The following is a 13,370-nucleotide window of genomic DNA, read 5'->3' on the forward strand; positions in this document are numbered from 1 at the left end:
CATGCTTGTACTGTATAGTGCTGTATAATTTATTCGATTTTTGTTAGTTTAATTAAATATTATTATTATTATTATTACTGTTATTTTACTTTTTCACGTTTACCATAGTTTTTAAAGTATAACAATATTTTTAATGTGGATTTTAATCATTTGCGTTGTTTGAGGAACAAGGGTTAAAAGACATTGAAATAAATAACTGCCTGATAAAAAAAAAAAACTTTTAAAAATGACTTTTAATGTGACCTTAATTTATTTTATTTTATTTTATTTACTTATTTTTTATTATTATTATTTCACTTCATATTAAAATGTTCTAGGACTTTTAATGTGATCTTTGTTTATTTTATTTTATTAAATTTACTTTAATTTTATTTAATTTTATTGTTTGCTTTTATTTTATTGTTTGCAACGCATACAATTCAAGTGTCATAACTTGAGTGATTAATACAGCTTGTTTGTCAAAGTAATCTTTGCAAACAACAAAAAAAGTGGAAAAAAGTGGGAAAAAAGTGACTTCAGTAAACCACTGTCCACTTACTTGTTACACAACACAAGAGGAAATCGATCCCTAATTATCCAACTCTTCATACCAGTTGCTCAACTTTCCTTCCCTTGGTGTGGTAGGACAGGGAGGAGGCAGAGGTGTATAAAAGTGCGCACTTGTGTGATGGGATCAGTGGGCGAGTTCTCTGCGCATGTGCTGAACTAACTGCACAGGATGCTGCTGTCGCTGCTGCCGCCGCTGCTGCTGCTGCTGCAATGGTCGATCACAAGTGGAGCCACCGATCCGTAAGAACCTTTATGATTATTATCTTCACAAATACAAGATAACAAGAAGGTCCGCAGGTCGAGGACCAGACGAATGTCTTCCACAACTACAATAGACACTGATGAAAAGTTTAGGACAACTGCACTTTTGTGTTCTCAACACAAAACTGTAACACTGTAACAACACACTGTAAACATTTTATTTTTAGATTTACGGTAAAAACGTACTGTAAGAGAGACACAGTGGCGATGTTGCAAGCATTACGAGTAGCGTTTTTGTGACCGTTTTTTTTGCATGAAAGAATATTAAAATATGCCATTTGAGCTATTAAATCTGTGAGTTAAAGCAATATTGGCCTATCCAACAACTCAATAAAGACAACACAGTGTTACCCATACAAACACAAAACACCATCAGTATCACACATAACGCTAAATAATGCTAAACTAATAACTGAAAATACAGAATAGAATCAAATGTCAAGGTTTGTGCAGGGAATTCTGGGACTGCCCAATAAATTACAAAGCTTTACCTTCAATTAGTTTACTAGGCTACTTAAAAAAGTGCAATATAATATATAACAACACTACTGGTTAAAAGTTTGGAATAGTTACGTTTTTTTTTTTTTTTAAATTTCAAAAAAAAAAAAAAGATATTGTGAAACATTATTAATGCCATTTATTCCTGTGATGAAAAGCTGAATTTCCAGCATCATTACTCCAGTCTTCAGTGTAACATGATCCTTCAGAAATCATTCTAATATGCTGATTTGTCGCTCAGGCAACATTTCTTTCTTTTTAAGCAATTAATACTTCTGTTCAGCAATGACACATTCACTTTATCAAAAGTGTCATTTGTTATGTTACAGAAGACTCTATTTACAATAAATGCTGTTCTTTTGAACTTTCTATTCATCTAAGAATCCAGAAAAAAAGCATCATGTTTTTTTCACAAAAATATGAATTGATCTTTGATAATAAGAACTATTTTTAATAATTGAGCACCAATAATAATTGATACAAATCGAGCAGCACATATTAGAATGATTTCTGAAGGATCATGTGACACTGAAGACTGGAGTAATGATGCTGAAAATTCAGCTTTGCCATCACTGGAATAAATTACATTTTTAAATATATTCAAATGAACACTTTTTACATTTTAAATTGTAATATTATTTCACAATATTACTGTTTTTACAGTAATCATTAAATAAATGATAAAAAAAAATGATCAAATAAATGCAGCCTTTGTGACTTGCAGACTTCTTTCAAAAACATTAAAAATCATAATTATTCCAAGCTTTTGACCAGTAGTCAAAAAGTAAAATATAAATGTTATTATTATATTTGTTTAAATTATATTGTAATGCAACACTATATGTATTGTCTGGTTAAATATAATATGTTTTTATTTTTAATTCTGAGGTAATTCATAATAGATAATAGTGTCACATTAATACTGCACCAACCACTTACATAAGGTTTTTTTTTTTACACTGCAAGTGCAGCCATCCCTAAAGACACCAAATGAACGTTCCAGGCACAGTTACAGACATTCAGAGTCACTTCCTCAACTGTGCATTCACCCAAAACAACCCCAGGCTCATGCAACACTAAGCTTATGCTTTTAAAAGCATTTTATTGTCATTGTATGGTTTATGCAAGTCTCTAAATGTATTTCTTTGTGTTTTGTCTTCTTTTAGCATATACCTGGTGACAGTCACTTCCCAGGTGGTGGGTGGCAAGACAGAGACTCTGTGTGCACAGATCCACGAGCCCAAAGAACCGCTTTCTATAGTGGTAATTTTGAGGACTGACAATCACAATCTGACCATTCTACAACAGGGCTCAATTAAAAAGGATTTCTACAAATGTGTCCCTTTTAAGGTCAGTATACTCAGTATAGCGTAACAGAATAGAGAGTAAATCGACTGTACTTACAGTACAGTACAGTACAGTGGTGTATCTTGTAATGTTATGGAGGTCATGGCCCTTTCCTACATCATGTCTGTACAACACTTATAAATTTGCATTAAGGTTAAAGAGGTTAAAATACAGTTAACGTGCAAGTAAACCCCTAAAACTTGCATTTATCATTCATCTTGCATATATGTTTCACTACTGAACTGTTCAGTGGTCCCTGCAGTCTTGATGTTGCTTTCAAACCTATAGTCTGCAGTCTGTAAGTGGATTTATATGCTCAATATTTTCTTGATTTGTATTTTCCAGGTCCCTGTAGTCACTGTAGAGTCTGTGGCATCCGTCGATGTTGCAATCCAAGGGGCCAAAACATCCCTGAACAAAATCACTAAGATCCTCATAAATCCCCCCAAAAATCTTCTTTTCATCCAATCAGACAAGCCTATCTACAAGCCTGGACAAACAAGTAATACTTGTCTTTGTAAATTATTCCCAAATAGTTTAAGTTGTCAGTACTCATTTGTTCTTATTAATATGAGCCTGCGAGTCTTTCTGTATTGCATACTTTATGTGTAAATATTCTTTCTGGAAATCTCTCTTCACCAGTTAGATTTCGCATTGTGTCTCTGGATTCCAATTTCTTGCCTCACAATCAAGTGGTAAATTGAATTTAATTTATGTTAAAATAATTTCATATATAAATATATTATTGTTCTTTTGACCTAACTGAAATGATTTTCTTCTGTCTTTCTTTTGCAGTTTCGAACTGTAGAACTCCGGGTAAAATCCATGATCTGTTCATTGTTTGTTACTTTACTTAAATGCAGGTTGATTCCACTGTAGGCTTTTTCATTATGTGCCACTCTTGTTTAGGACCCTTATTCAAATCGCATTGGTCAGTGGTTGAATCGGACCACAAGGATTGGTATTTTGGATCTGTCCCACTCCATGTCTCCAGAAGCCTCTCAGGGTTACTACACGATCACTGCTTGGGATGATAAGAACCAACAAATATCACATGGCTTTGAAATTAAAGAATATGGTCAGAACCAGGATTCAACTTTTGCCAGTCCAATACTGATCAGCTTTTAAAGTGTACAATTTATTGAAGTATTTTTTCCCCCACATGCATCTTTTAGTTCTGCCAAAATATGAAGTGAACATCGATTTTCCATCCAGTATAACCACCCAGGACAAAGAGGTCACTCTGAAAGTTTGTGCAAAGTAAGATTGTTTTTTTTTTTTACAAATAATTATTTATTTGCAGATAAATGAGGTGCATACCTGTGTTTCAGTTATATGTTCAGCCTGATGAAATACTTTCTTCACTCTCTTTAGATACACTTATGGCAAGCCTGTGCTGGGGTCTGTGAATGCTGAAGTGTGTAGCCAGAGCTATGGTTATTATTGGCGGAGACCTTTCCCTGACATGGTTAATGTATGCAAGAAATATTCAATGACGGTGCGTTACCCTCTGCACACACAAAACTGTTACCTTTTGGGCTTGTAATCCTAAAAGCACTGTACTAATGAGCATTTATCCTCATAAACATCTTTAAATATCACAAGGTCCCAATTACAAGAAATAGCAATGAGCTGATATTACTGTATTGTATTATTCAATATTACACCTAAAGTGTATATATTTTAGGCAACTTCCATAATGCTAGTCGGTGCTTTCGGCAGTACACTTCAAGTTAAAATGTTAAAGTAAAGGTTAAAGTCTTAAACCATATTTCAGAGACAATAGAAGTAATTAAGATGTACTTCAGTCCTACTTAGTGAGTAAAAATAATTAAAAATATACTATAAAACATTCATCATTTCATTTAATTGCAATTAACATGCACTTAAGTGTCCGAAAACATTACATCCAGTTTGCACTTAAGTATATCTTACAACTCTAATTCCAAATAAGGTGGGACTCTGTGTAAAATGTAAGTAAAAACAGAATTGTTTTATTTACTTTTTACACAGCATCCCAGCTTTTTGGAATTAGGCTTATATAAAGTACATTTATATATTTCTGTAATAAGTACTCCTTTAAAATGACATGTATGCCAAAGTGTACTTTTTCACAAGGGTCCAAATTGCAACATATTTAAGAAGTCCAAATTATCATTTTCTTTTCATTCTTATTCATTCAGACTGGTAAGACTGGCTGTGGGTCTCGGGTGATAAATATGACAGAATTTGGCTTGACTTCAGGAGGGTCTTTGCAAGTGAATTGTAATGTGGAAGAGTCTGGAACAGGTGAGAGTGTAGAACTAACGGCTGTTGTCCATTTTTATTCTCCAAAATAGAGTAATGAAACATGGTCTTTTGTTCCTCCAGGGATAACTATGCAGGGTTCTACCTCAGCTCAGTTTACCAGAGATTATGTCAATGTTAACTTTGAGGACACACCAGATACATACAGGCCTGGCATGGCCTTTAAAGGAAAGGTAACAGCTAGCTTGAAGTCATTAGCTTTGCTACTAATTATTGAGCAAATGCTTCCAAAGCAACTCTACAGAACACATGTGTTTTTATAACCATCTTTATAAAAAGTTTATAACTGTATTTTTGTATATTTGTATATTTTACTGTACCATAACTGTTATTTTTGTCCGATTTTGTACAATGCAGCATTAATAAACAACCTATTTAGCTGTTAGCATAGCCATATTGTGTAGAGGAAGTGTTACTTTTGTTTGTGAGCTAATAATTTTATTAGTCTTAATTTTTTTTACAGTTTGTGGTCACTAATTCCCAGTCCAGACCAATGAAAAATGAGCCAGTGATTGTATATGTACATTATGATGATAAAAGTATCAATGTGACACTGACGACAGACATCAATGGTACTGCTCGCTTCTCCTTCAACACTCAGGATTGGTCAGAAAAACCTGTGCAATTACAGGTTAGAGGTGTTTTGTTTTCTAACATGATGTTTATGTATATAATTCGGGTATAGATTTTTCAAACTTTTTTTTTATTAGGTCCATCGTAAGGGAGGTGTAGAACGGACTGATTTTGAGGCTTTTAGATATGATCCATCAGGCTATCACTACGTAAGACCCTTTCACTCCAAAAGCAAAAGTTTCCTGATGTTGACGAAGGCTCCAGAGAAGCTCAGCTGTAACAGTGATGCAACAGTGACGGCCAGTTACATCATCCAGGGCAGTGCTCTCAAAACAGGCCAGAAAACCTTGGATTTCTTCTACATTGTATGTTTAACACTGACACTCTTTTTTTATTTGTCCATCAATTGCTTGGTCATTTGTTTTAATGCTCAACAAGCTCTTTGACCTTTTTTTTTTTTTTTAAGGAAGCATGATATATTAGTTTTTAGCCAATATTAAAGATTTATTTGATTATCTGTGTAGGTTTATATTGGAACCTTATATTATGTATAACTTATAAATATAATTGTATATGCTGATTTTCTCAATTGTTACATTTAGACGAATGCCCTCTTACGTTTGATTTTAAAAACACTAAAAATTAAATAGCATTGTTAAAAGTAATTTTAAGCAAATCTCAAAATTAAGATATTTATACTGTACTGTATATTATAATGTTATAATGTAACTTAATTTTTTAAAAGTTTATTTAGACAAGATTGTCCAGACTTTTAATATTGACCATTTATTGCTGCCATAATATGAAAATTAGGGCTGGACAGAATTGTAATATTTGTGGTTTCCTACCTTTTTTGGTAGAAAAAACTGAATTTTTCTTGGTTTCCTAAATCTAGTAGCTATTATCACAAAAGAGAAAATATGATGAAACAAATCCCAATGCTAGTGAAGCTGTAGAACATAGAATTACATAAATTGTAATTATCTACCTGCACTCCAGGTCTTGTCCAGAGGCAGCATGGCTCAAAATGGTCGTTTGTCTGTGAGTGTGAACACCGGGAGAGGTACACAGCTCTTTTACATTAGCAATCACTTTGTTGTCTTATTGTCTAAGAATATTTATATGGTCTTTGTACATTGTGCTTCAGCATGCACCTTTTTGTTTCCACAAATGCTGTCTCTCTTTCATAAAAGAAAACAAAGGAGAACTGACATTCTCACTGAAGAGCACGGCAGCTCTGACTCCATACGCTCAGGTGGTGGTTTACACAGTTCTTCCCAATGGAGAAGCTGTAGCAGACAGTATGAACTTCCCCATTGAAGAATGTTTGCCAAACAAGGTCAGAAAATCCCACGTGAAATCTCATTTTATAACTCAATGTGGCCTTCAAGCTTTTATGTGTGTTTTTTCTCTTTTTTTCTTTTTCCTTTTGTATTTATTTATCATTAATGTGTGATGAGAGCGTGCCTGTGCTTTTACAGGTGTCCTTAAAGTTCTCGTCTCCCACCGCACTACCTGGAGAGAGGACATCTCTTAACCTGAAAGCCAGCCCTGGCTCCTTGTGCTCCGTGCGGGCCATTGATCAGAGTGTGCTGCTGTTGAGACCAGAGGCCGAGCTGAATGCAGCCTCTGTATGTTAAACCATAATGCACATTACAACTATAACTAGTTGATCATCTTTATTTAAAGATATGGTATATATATATATATATATATATATATATAAAATATATATACCATATATATTATCACTATATATATCAAATTTGATTAATTTTCAAAAATGAGTCAAATACACTTCTTTCATAGTAAGCATGTTTTTAATTTCTCAATTAAAATTTATTTTGATAATTTTTTGGGAGTAAAAAATGAAGTAAAAATGTCAGAGTGTGAAGTAAAAAATGTGAGTGATACAACTGTCTCAATATTGAAGAAGAAAAAAAGCCTCATTAAAAGAATATAATTTCTAATAAGAAACTTTTAAGTAGGTTAACATAATATTTTATATCATTAAATATTTTAACAATATTTAAGAAAATATTTAAACAAAATTGAAAAAAAAAACCTTCTACATGTATTTTTTTTTTAGAAATAATAGAAATAATAATAGAAATAAATAATGTAACATTTTCTTATTTGAAAAAAAATTCAACAATGCTTCACTGCTTATTAATATTTTAAAGACAAAACTCATGTGGTGTCAGGAAAATATGTTATTAATTTTTACTTGGGTAAACCACATGACATTAGAAATATTTTTATTTGTTAAAAAATATTTTAACAATATTTTAAAATTTGAAAAATATTTTAACAAAAATATTGCTTCACTGCTTATTAATATTTGTAAAAACTGAATACATTTTTACTTGGTGGATACACTACATGACATTTTTAGAATCATTAAATTTAAACATTTTTTTTTTATTGTATAAATGTTTTTTAACCACATAAAACATATATGAATACAAAAAGTACGTTTCTGGAAAGTAGATTTTTATATTTTTTATTTATTTATTATGGACACTTATAGCAATTAAATTTTTTTGTTTTGTTTTTGTGATTATTAGTTAATTGTCTTGTCACTGCTATGGTTCAATATGTGTTATTACTCTACAGGTCCTTCAAATGTTACCAGTCCAGATTTCGTCAGGTTACCCATACAACGTTGAGGAGTGGGAGCCTAACCCCTGCCGACATCCCTGGGAGATAATCCCTTTTGCTGAACCTGCGAGGCGCAAGCGCTCCCGCATCTATTACCCTTACTACGACAACAAAAATGATGTCTACAACATCTTTAGAGTAAGATACACAACATGTCCCATTTCTTATTTCAGAGGTCCTCCAGTGTCATCTGAGTCTCACTGTACACTATTCATCTTACACACAGTAACATACTGTAACACTTGCTTTTTCCTAGGGAGTTGGAATCAGAATCACTACCAACTCTGATGTGAAAGCACCTGTTGTTTGTCTTTACTATGAGACAATGTTTAGGGAAGGTAAGTAACTTGATTTTTTTAGGATTTGGAAATGCCCTTTTTATCTGATTGTATTTACAAACTATCAATTCAAACAGCTGCTGTGGACGATGGTTTGCGCAGAGAGTTTGACGGTCCAGTGATAGGGTTTGGTTCAAAAGTGTCAAAACCTGCTCAGAAGATCCGCAAATTCTTTCCAGAAACCTGGATATGGGATCTTATACCTGTGGGGTATGTATCTTGCACCATGGCACTACTGTATATACTGTATAAATTACAGTCCTTTTTAATTATGCAGAAAATGTAATATTGGGAAAAAAAATGTAACAGCTGCTTCAGTGCTTTTTAATATTTTGAAAACTTTCTAAAATACAAAATTCATATTTTTTCTTTCACCAGGAGATCAGGATCTGTGGATGTCGCAAAGATTGTCCCGGACACCATCACTAAATGGGCAGCAGGAGCTTTCTGCACATCCCCTGTCGGGTTTGGAGTGGCCCCCAAGACTGATCTCACTGCTTTCAAGCCCTTCTTTGTGAGCCTCACCCTCCCCTACTCTCTTATCCGTGAGGAGACGTTCACTCTTAAAGCTTCTGTATTCAACTACCTCCCCAAATGTATCATGGTAAGCCCCCTTAATGTGTTTACTTGTTTGTCCTGAAGTGTTTGTAGTAAAAGCATTTTTCCTGTAGGCTGCCACTGTACAAACCTCTCTCTTTTAATAAAGGTGAAGGTCACGCTGGCAGACTCACCGCAGTTCATAGCTCAGCCATGTAGAGGCTGCACATACACTCAGTGTGTTTGCTCTGAAGAGAGCAAAACCTTCCAGTGGATTATTACACCATCTGTACTGGGTAAGCCAGAGACTTTGACTTCTATATGAGCAAAAACAAACATATATTTGATTTTTTATTTCAGTTTGATTCCCTAAATGGAAAAGCTTTATTTTATGTTTGATTATGTTTGTACCAGGACACGGTATTACACTTATAATAGGGATGTCTTAAAGTCCGTTCATCCAAAAATTTCCAAAAATTCTGTCATCATTTATTCGCCCTCATGTTGTTCCAAACCTGTATGAATTTCTTTCTTCTGCTGATACAAAAGATATTTTGAAGAATGTTGGTAACCAAACATGGAAAGACATGGAGGTGAGTAAAAGATGACAGAATTTTCTTTTCGGGTAGACTATCCTTTGACCACGTCCTGCCTTGTCTGTCACAGATTTGTTTACTATTACCGGTCCCAGGGGTACTTTGTTTCTTCTGTAGCTTAACTTTCTTCTGCAACCACTGTCACTGGTGTGTGTGTGTTTTACAGGAAAGGTGAACATTACAGTCCGTGCTGAGGCGGTGCAGAGCCGAGAACTGTGTGGCAATGAAGTGGTGACTTTGCCGGACAGGGGCAGAACTGATACTGTGATGCACAGCATTCTGGTGGAGGTACGTGCCTTTACTGTATGTGAGCTTTCTGAAACCATGTGACTTTTCAACATTCGCTCTTCAACATCAACATGGTAACAAGTCAACAGGAAATAAAAATGTACTAAATGTATTTTATTAATACATATTTCTTGTATGTTGAAACACATTATTCTAAAGCTATTTAATATAGCTATTAAATTATAATATTTCAAATTTCAATAGCTATTTCTGTATTGTTTTGAGTCTTAAAATTAGTTAACAGTTATTTAAAGCACATACTACTAAGTTTATGAAAGTAATATATTAATGCATATATGTTTTATTATAATTTAAGAGTTTATAATTGTATCTGTCTGTCTGTCTGTCTATCTATTTGCTTTTTTTGTTTTGCTTTAAAAATACAATTGAAACTGTTATTACCCATATATTTCTCAGGCAGAGGGAACTAAGCAGTCAATCACTCAGAATGACCTTATCTGCTTAACAGGTTAGTGGCATTACAGTGTGTTGTGTTGTCTATTAAAAGAATAATTTAAATTTGAATTATTCTGGCTTTAATAGAAGTTAACCGCTGTAACATGCTGTCAGTTATCACATGCCACAGATAATAATTTTGAGCTTCAGTTTGTTAAAATAAGCAAAAATCTATTTTTACAGTAATGCACTCACAGTGGAAGTCGATGATGCAAGTTTTTATTGCATTGGATAAATATATAGTTCAGTCATGAAACTAGATGGAGCAGGCGACGGGTTGTTAACGTAACCGATGATATTCCGAGAGTTAAACGACTTGGCACAAGCTGATTGGTGCATGCTGCATATGCAGCCAATGAGCTTACTGCCTTGCATTTATATGGCTGGCTTGCATTCACTAGAGATTCCTGCAGCGCGCTTTCAGAGTTTCTCTGAAACCCTCCACCTTCCCCAGCTCCACACTATTCATCTTACACACAGTAACATACTGTAACACTTGCTTTTTCCTAGGGAGTTGGAATCAGAATCACTACCAACTCTGATGTGAAAGCACCTGTTGTTTGTCTTTACTATGAGACAATGTTTAGGGAAGGTAAGTAACTTGATTTTTTTAGGATTTGGAAATGCCCTTTTTATCTGATTGTATTTACAAACTATCAATTCAAACAGCTGCTGTGGACGATGGTTTGCGCAGAGAGTTTGACGGTCCAGTGATAGGGTTTGGTTCAAAAGTGTCAAAACCTGCTCAGAAGATCCGCAAATTCTTTCCAGAAACCTGGATATGGGATCTTATACCTGTGGGGTATGTATCTTGCACCATGGCACTACTGTATATACTGTATAAATTACAGTCCTTTTTAATTATGCAGAAAATGTAATATTGGGAAAAAAAATGTAACAGCTGCTTCAGTGCTTTTTAATATTTTGAAAACTTTCTAAAATACAAAATTCATATTTTTTCTTTCACCAGGAGATCAGGATCTGTGGATGTCGCAAAGATTGTCCCGGACACCATCACTAAATGGGCAGCAGGAGCTTTCTGCACATCCCCTGTCGGGTTTGGAGTGGCCCCCAAGACTGATCTCACTGCTTTCAAGCCCTTCTTTGTGAGCCTCACCCTCCCCTACTCTCTTATCCGTGAGGAGACGTTCACTCTTAAAGCTTCTGTATTCAACTACCTCCCCAAATGTATCATGGTAAGCCCCCTTAATGTGTTTACTTGTTTGTCCTGAAGTGTTTGTAGTAAAAGCATTTTTCCTGTAGGCTGCCACTGTACAAACCTCTCTCTTTTAATAAAGGTGAAGGTCACGCTGGCAGACTCACCGCAGTTCATAGCTCAGCCATGTAGAGGCTGCACATACACTCAGTGTGTTTGCTCTGAAGAGAGCAAAACCTTCCAGTGGATTATTACACCATCTGTACTGGGTAAGCCAGAGACTTTGACTTCTATATGAGCAAAAACAAACATATATTTGATTTTTTATTTCAGTTTGATTCCCTAAATGGAAAAGCTTTATTTTATGTTTGATTATGTTTGTACCAGGACACGGTATTACACTTATAATAGGGATGTCTTAAAGTCCGTTCATCCAAAAATTTCCAAAAATTCTGTCATCATTTATTCGCCCTCATGTTGTTCCAAACCTGTATGAATTTCTTTCTTCTGCTGATACAAAAGATATTTTGAAGAATGTTGGTAACCAAACATGGAAAGACATGGAGGTGAGTAAAAGATGACAGAATTTTCTTTTCGGGTAGACTATCCTTTGACCACGTCCTGCCTTGTCTGTCACAGATTTGTTTACTATTACCGGTCCCAGGGGTACTTTGTTTCTTCTGTAGCTTAACTTTCTTCTGCAACCACTGTCACTGGTGTGTGTGTGTTTTACAGGAAAGGTGAACATTACAGTCCGTGCTGAGGCGGTGCAGAGCCGAGAACTGTGTGGCAATGAAGTGGTGACTTTGCCGGACAGGGGCAGAACTGATACTGTGATGCACAGCATTCTGGTGGAGGTACGTGCCTTTACTGTATGTGAGCTTTCTGAAACCATGTGACTTTTCAACATTCGCTCTTCAACATCAACATGGTAACAAGTCAACAGGAAATAAAAATGTACTAAATGTATTTTATTAATACATATTTCTTGTATGTTGAAACACATTATTCTAAAGCTATTTAATATAGCTATTAAATTATAATATTTCAAATTTCAATAGCTATTTCTGTATTGTTTTGAGTCTTAAAATTAGTTAACAGTTATTTAAAGCACATACTACTAAGTTTATGAAAGTAATATATTAATGCATATATGTTTTATTATAATTTAAGAGTTTATAATTGTATCTGTCTGTCTGTCTGTCTATCTATTTGCTTTTTTTGTTTTGCTTTAAAAATACAATTGAAACTGTTATTACCCATATATTTCTCAGGCAGAGGGAACTAAGCAGTCAATCACTCAGAATGAACTCATCTGCTTAACAGGTTAGTGGCATTACAGTGTGTTGTGTTGTCTATTAAAAGAATAATTTAAATTTGAATTATTCTGGCTTTAATAGAAGTTAACCGCTGTAACATGCTGTCAGTTATCACATGCCACAGATAATAATTTTGAGCTTCAGTTTGTTAAAATAAGCAAAAATCTATTTTTACAGTAATGCACTCACAGTGGAAGTCGATGATGCAAGTTTTTATTGCATTGGATAAATATATAGTTCAGTCATGAAACTAGATGGAGCAGGCGACGGGTTGTTAACGTAACCGATGATATTCCGAGAGTTAAACGACTTGGCACAAGCTGATTGGTGCATGCTGCATATGCAGCCAATGAGCTTACTGCCTTGCATTTATATGGCTGGCTTGCATTCACTAGAGATTCCTGCAGCGCGCTTTCAGAGTTTCTCTGAAACCCTCCACCTTCCCCAGCTCCACCTGTATAGATCTGCTACGTGTTATTTTATA

General features: G+C 34.6%; 1 protein-coding gene across 1 annotated transcript in view; it reads left to right on the top strand.

Moving 5' to 3' along the window:
* The first annotated feature begins 690 nt into the window (after nucleotides 1-690).
* LOC107597513 (alpha-2-macroglobulin-like protein 1) overlaps nucleotides 691-13,370 on the top strand; it is a 33,990-nt gene continuing 21,310 nt past the window's right edge. Inside the window, exons 1-22 of the mRNA XM_016288610.1 lie at nucleotides 691-789; nucleotides 2,475-2,658; nucleotides 3,001-3,157; nucleotides 3,298-3,350; nucleotides 3,451-3,471; nucleotides 3,565-3,733; nucleotides 3,831-3,915; nucleotides 4,030-4,153; nucleotides 4,839-4,944; nucleotides 5,026-5,135; nucleotides 5,426-5,593; nucleotides 5,673-5,900; nucleotides 6,535-6,598; nucleotides 6,729-6,874; nucleotides 7,017-7,166; nucleotides 8,152-8,334; nucleotides 8,453-8,534; nucleotides 8,612-8,744; nucleotides 8,913-9,138; nucleotides 9,241-9,367; nucleotides 9,834-9,955; nucleotides 12,842-12,893. Of these exons, the coding sequence (XP_016144096.1) occupies nucleotides 719-789; nucleotides 2,475-2,658; nucleotides 3,001-3,157; nucleotides 3,298-3,350; nucleotides 3,451-3,471; nucleotides 3,565-3,733; nucleotides 3,831-3,915; nucleotides 4,030-4,153; nucleotides 4,839-4,944; nucleotides 5,026-5,135; nucleotides 5,426-5,593; nucleotides 5,673-5,900; nucleotides 6,535-6,598; nucleotides 6,729-6,874; nucleotides 7,017-7,166; nucleotides 8,152-8,334; nucleotides 8,453-8,534; nucleotides 8,612-8,744; nucleotides 8,913-9,138; nucleotides 9,241-9,367; nucleotides 9,834-9,955; nucleotides 12,842-12,893 (2,761 nt within the window). The 5' untranslated portion in view covers nucleotides 691-718. The remainder of the gene's footprint in view (nucleotides 790-2,474; nucleotides 2,659-3,000; nucleotides 3,158-3,297; nucleotides 3,351-3,450; nucleotides 3,472-3,564; nucleotides 3,734-3,830; nucleotides 3,916-4,029; nucleotides 4,154-4,838; nucleotides 4,945-5,025; nucleotides 5,136-5,425; nucleotides 5,594-5,672; nucleotides 5,901-6,534; nucleotides 6,599-6,728; nucleotides 6,875-7,016; nucleotides 7,167-8,151; nucleotides 8,335-8,452; nucleotides 8,535-8,611; nucleotides 8,745-8,912; nucleotides 9,139-9,240; nucleotides 9,368-9,833; nucleotides 9,956-12,841; nucleotides 12,894-13,370) is intronic.

The sequence above is a fragment of the Sinocyclocheilus grahami genome, unplaced genomic scaffold, assembly GCF_001515645.1.
Source record: "Sinocyclocheilus grahami isolate Dianchi unplaced genomic scaffold, SAMN03320097.WGS_v1.1 scaffold233.1, whole genome shotgun sequence".
In the NCBI taxonomy this organism is placed as follows: Eukaryota; Metazoa; Chordata; class Actinopteri; order Cypriniformes; family Cyprinidae; genus Sinocyclocheilus; species Sinocyclocheilus grahami.